The sequence below is a fragment of the Morone saxatilis genome, unplaced genomic scaffold (assembly GCF_004916995.1).
Source record: "Morone saxatilis isolate NCDOM2014 unplaced genomic scaffold, NCSU_SB_2.0 Contig21, whole genome shotgun sequence".
NCBI classification, from domain to species: Eukaryota; Metazoa; Chordata; class Actinopteri; family Moronidae; genus Morone; species Morone saxatilis.
Window position 1 is genome coordinate 14,348,187 of NW_023339774.1, and position 5,554 is coordinate 14,353,740.

At 39.1% G+C, this 5,554-nt stretch overlaps 1 protein-coding gene across 2 annotated transcripts in view; it reads right to left on the reverse strand.

The window, feature by feature from the left end:
- gpsm1b (G protein signaling modulator 1b) overlaps positions 1–4,223 on the reverse strand; it is a 23,708-nt gene extending 19,485 nt beyond the window's left edge. The window contains exon 1 of one of the 2 annotated variants that reach the window (XM_035667923.1): positions 3,916–4,223. In XM_035667923.1, coding sequence (XP_035523816.1) covers positions 3,916–3,977 — 62 coding nt within the window. In that variant the 5' untranslated portion in view covers positions 3,978–4,223. The remainder of the gene's footprint in view (positions 1–3,915) is intronic. The other variant, XM_035667922.1, reaches the window with a different exon arrangement.
- Positions 4,224–5,554: the final 1,331 nt, after the last annotated feature.

Here is a 5,554-nt window from a genome sequence, read left to right on the forward strand (position 1 = left end):
ATGTAATTAAACACGAACGTTGGTTATTCAACCATGTCGCCAGGCGTTCTTGAGCTGTGCAGTTGTAAAGTTAGAGGCCACAATGTATCATCACTTGTCTTGATCAAAGTCAGTGAACTTTAAGTACGGCATGAGAGCTGGCTTGAGGGCTAACTCAGACAGAAACAAGGATAAAAGAAAAAAAAGAGACCAAGAGTGAGAAAAAAAAATGTGGACAAATAGACAACAAGGTAAAGACAAAAGGATTATTCTCCATAAGAGTTTTTTTGATTCTTGCCATCTTTGTGGTTGGCGTAAGAATGGATCTGTGCAGTACAGTCTGCCATTCTCTCCTCTGATTACCACTCTAATTGGTCTGTTTGGGAGACACTCATCCCATAATAGCCTGCCTGTGGTCTAAGAGAGACAGTCTCCCAGTGCTGTTACCATGGCAGCACAGAGCACATGTAAGATATTGGACAGGTTTCAGGGAGTAAGTTAAGCTGTTGTGTGTAAGCTGAACTATGCCATGTTTGTTCTTTCATTGGAAAACCACATCATTTGAACAACGAACCTTTGTCGAATCATGAATCACAATTTATTCATTGTTGATATGCATAAGATCATGTTCTTCCGCCACAAAAAGTTTATACTGCAAAAGATATCTGAAATTTAAAAGAACTTAAGGCTAGGGTTGGGTTTGGGCATTTAAAAGTTTAGTTATTACGTTTCTGATGTAGCATAGTAGCAGATACCCATTTAGCCGAGGATATGAACTGAAAACTCCAATAACATGATTCAGCTTTTCAGAATGTCTAGTGAAATAAAACCTCTGTGAAAAATGAATCAACTTAAGTCTAGTGGAATATAAGCGTTCTCAACAAACAAACTGATAAAGTAAACAGCGGATTAATCGATAATAAAAACAATCATTAATTGCAGCCATAGATACAACTTTTACAACCTATACTGGCAAACAAATGCTGCATTATGCACCTGTTACATACTGTACATCACCCCTTCAATTGTATTTTATTTAAACAAAAACCAAGTCATCATTGTCCACCATCTTTGAAAACTCCACTCACATTTGAAAGCCTGAAACAAGATGAAGTCTAAATTGTTGGAATGGCACACATCTCAACGTGACTGTGTAGGCCCTTTACTAATATTTAATAATGTATTGTACTGTATTATTATTTCAAATGTATTCACTTCACTCAGTACACACTATACTGTATACAAAAACGAAATACCCAAGATTATTGCAGGTATATAAATCATAATAAATAGTAGATTTTGAATAGTAATTAGTAAAAACCTTAATATGACATTTCCCCATTCACCCATATCAATACTGATGATCAAAGTTCATCTCTTCATAAAACTAAACAAAATATTCTTGGAGCCCTTCCTTTATTCATGGATCCTTATTCCATATTCAGGGTTCTATACTACTGCCCCCATTATTCTTGGCCTAGCTAACAAACTCTGTGCTCAGAGTAGTAATCCAGCCATAATTACAGAGTGCCACGGCTAGTTGTCAGGGAAACCAAAGAGAAACTCTCTAGGAATGTTTTTTCCTCTTGCAGTGCATGTCTCTTTCCGTTATAGCAGAGCTGTCTCCTTCATCCTTCTTTCGTCGGATTCTCTTAAAACTGCTTTTTTTTTTTTCTTTCTCCGTGATTCAGTTTCTCTTAATCTTGTTGTCTGTGGCAAAATGATCATCCTGTATGACCCCAGGAAACATGGAGAGAAAATAGCACAGCCTAGGGACGACTAATCGCAATATTCCTGGAGTTTTGTGATTTCCAAAGTTGACCAAGTGGAGGTTTGCTGCAGCATTTCCCCTAATGTGTGCATGTGTCAGTACTGAGAAATGATTTCTGCATTCTTTTCACAAGCAGTACATCCTAATATCCTTCCTTGATATTTATTCTACCACACAATGAGGTTATGTTTGAGGACACATTATGTTCTGTAGCCAATTCTGTAGTTGACTGATTACACTGGATGTGTCAATAAAGAGCAGAATAAATAACTGATGCAATGTAGAAGCAGTAGAAGTTTAAGCTCTGAAATACTTATTTCAGAGTTCTTTCGATCCATTGTTTACATTTTGGCAACATCCAGTTAATACAAATAATGCCCAAAAGCCTTTTACACAAACTGTTTATTGACAAAGCCCTACGGATAATATCCGTTTGTAGCTCATGTGTTTCCTTACAAGCTACAAAAGCATATACACACACACACACACACACACACACATCTACAACCCCCATTGTAGAAAGGTCATGTATTGACTTTATCTGTTTGTAAAATAGAGGGAAAGCAATCAGAGGGTAGATCAACCATGCATATGATCATAACCAACACTGAGTCACTGTATGTATTTATCTTTGTGTGACTGTGTGTGTGTGTGTCAGGGACATGATAACCTTGCAGGGCTTATGAATGTCACTTCACAACGCATCAGTTCTTAACATTTCCAGCAGTCTGCTATGTGTCACCGACACTGGGCTTCAAATATTACACAGTTAGAACTTCTATATGTCCCCCATAAACAAAACAGCAAGCGAAGCATTAACTTGTGTTATATCACCTTGATTTGACTTGCACCACTGCTCTCAAAGCATTTCTTTGGGAAATGTTACCATGCAGTTACTAGATACAGTGTTTGCATAATCCGTGGGTGGTATATCTGATTAATTTTACTTGACTGATTACCAAAGATGTGGAGGCATCCTAGTATACTCAGTTATAATTATTCAGAATTTTCAAAATGTCAAAATAGAAAACAGAGATGTGTCATTCTTTTAACCAAAATATGATGCAGAGGTCTAAGATATGACATGAGAAAAGGGCAAACTACAGATAAAACCAGACCAATCAGTCTAACTGTTTACTTAATAAGTAAAGCTGAAAATATTAGTCAATCAATCAATAAGACATTTAAACTTCTTAGAAGTGAATCTATAATGCTTTTCTTTGTTAAATATGATCTGGACTCTGGATAAGTTATTTTGAATACGTCTTAATGGGCATTTTTCAATATTTTCTTCAACTTTTATAGGCGCACAAGTGATCGATTCATTGAGAAAATAACTGATGAAGAAACAACAATACTTAGAGCTCTAGTAATAAGCAGTATAAAAATACAGCGCTAATGTTCATCATCATGTTGGTTATGTTTTTACTTATTGCCTATAAGTTCTCGACTGGCACGGAAAGATAGTTCAAAGTTAAAACTGTTGTGTTGAGATGCAAATAACCCATTAAGACAGCCAAGCAAGAAAAGACAGAAAACTTGCAAATGAGTGGAAACATGGTTATCGCATATACCCCAAGTATGCAAATAAGGAGGTTAAACTGGTAACATTTTTAACAGACACTGCTACACAAATCTACCCTAACACAATACGTGTGTGTGCATGTTTCACCCATGTGATCAGCTGCCCCCTGTAGCCTACATACGGTGTGATTCTGCACCCACCTGGCACCTTTAAACCCCAAAGCCATGTGTGCTGTCAAAGTGACCAACCTGGATAACACAAACACACTCCTTGCTCACAGTATAGTCCCCCCCCCCCCCCCCCCCCCACATCTTATGAGGCTCCTCTCAGTCTGTACATTCCAGCCACAGCAGCTCAATGACCCGAGCCAGGAATGAGGCTTGGAACCGGGCTCTGGCTGCAACTGTGGCTGGGTCTTGAGCTTTAAATCAGTGAAAGCTGGCTGGTCAAGTTCCGCCTGCCTGGCTCCTCCTCAGTAAGCGAAAGCCCTGAGCTGGCAGCCCCTATTTATTGTTCTCTACTATTATTCTCACTCCTTTCTGCTCCTGAAGCCGCTCCCTCCCGTGTCTCTTTTCCCTGACAGTCATTCAAGGACAGGCTAACCCCCCTCCAGCCCCCCAGTTAGCCCCTGAGGTCCTACCTTGAGTGCAGCCTCTTGCTAGCCAGATCCCGGTCCACCCCGTTAGCAGCCGACTGAGCCATAGAACCGCTGCTGATCTGCCTGCCTTCCTAGCTAGCTTCCTCCCCGCTATGAGGCCCCTTCACAGTGATTTCCTCCAGGGGCAGCTAACCCTTTCTTCTTCTTTTTGAGCCGTTCCGCTCCTCTGTCACTCCCTCCCCCTTATTCTCTCGTTCTTTGCCACTGTCTCTTTGCCTCTCCCTCCCTTCTTTCCTCATACAGCACAGCAATGGCAGCAGCTGCTGAGGAAGTGAGGTATTGTACAAATACACCATAAAAACACACGGCCCCTCCCCCGAAAACACGTCACAGGCTGGGTGTTGCTTATGCATGAGTGTCACTGTGAGGAAGAGCAAAGTGTGTGTGTGTATCACATGTGAAAACACATTTTATGCATACTCAGACAATGTATTTTTACTTTCCCTACGTTTTATTGTTGTTTTTTGTTATTATTTTATTATGTTCTTGTCTCCAAAATGTGATTTTCTCTCTCTTTAAAGAGTTATACAAAGAGCTGAAAAACAGTGTTTTACTGTCTCCTTTGGTTAAACTTTTTGAGCCTGTTTCACCTCTAGCTACACCACAGATGGGTGTGGTCATAGGTGTGCTTTGTTTCACCTGTACACACACCCAGCAGGTGGCAGACTCCAGCTGCAAGCAGTGGGGCACTACTGCATGAGTTGTGATGCTTTTTTGTTTTGTGTCGCTATTGCATACATTTTTTTTAGATTTGAATTAAACAAAAAATTCAAGATTTAAAATGTAACTATAAAATGCTACACGTTTTCTTGCATGTAGCCTATGTCACACTGCATAGTCTTTTATTCACTGGACCCCATCCCCCTTTCAGCAGTGTCGCAGGGCCCTGGTGTACACATGAGCATCACTGCTGCAATGTGCAAAGTTATAGCTACTTATAGCCAGTCACACAATACTACCATTAAAATATTAAAATACTCCCAGCCTACTTTTGCTTTTACTTACTACTGTGTTGAAGTTTAATAATTTTACATAGCAATCTGGCATCAGGGCCTAAAGTAATAAGAGCAGTCAAAAATTAAAAATAATAAATCTTAAAAGTATTTAAATCAGCCCATGAAATAATAACACCAGGGATATGACTCATGATTGTGTTGTTCTTATTAGAGAAACTTGATTTCAAATCTTAAGCATTTCTCTGGCAATTAATATTTCTGACTAAATAAGTAACAATGAATGTTAAAGTTCAGAAAAAGGTGAATATTTATGAAGAATTTACAGTAATACTCCAAAAGTCAGCTAAACTGCCCTATCACGGTGGTGTGGGTGAGGCTTGATCATATCTGATTGACGATGGTGAAATAAGAAAACCCTTTCAGATCTTTTGAAACAACCAAAAGTATTCTAACTTTGGCAGGAAATTGTGTTACATCAGACACCTCTGCTCATAATGAAAGTCTTATATAGAAAATAGGTTTTAGGGCCTTCATACAAAATGTCAGTGGGTTACTGGTGATCCTCCTGAGATCCCACCTGGTTATGTAACAAGCAAAAGAATACTCCTTCTTCATTTTTGACAGGATCTAGTTTTTTGTATACAGTATATTGTCAGTACAGAGCT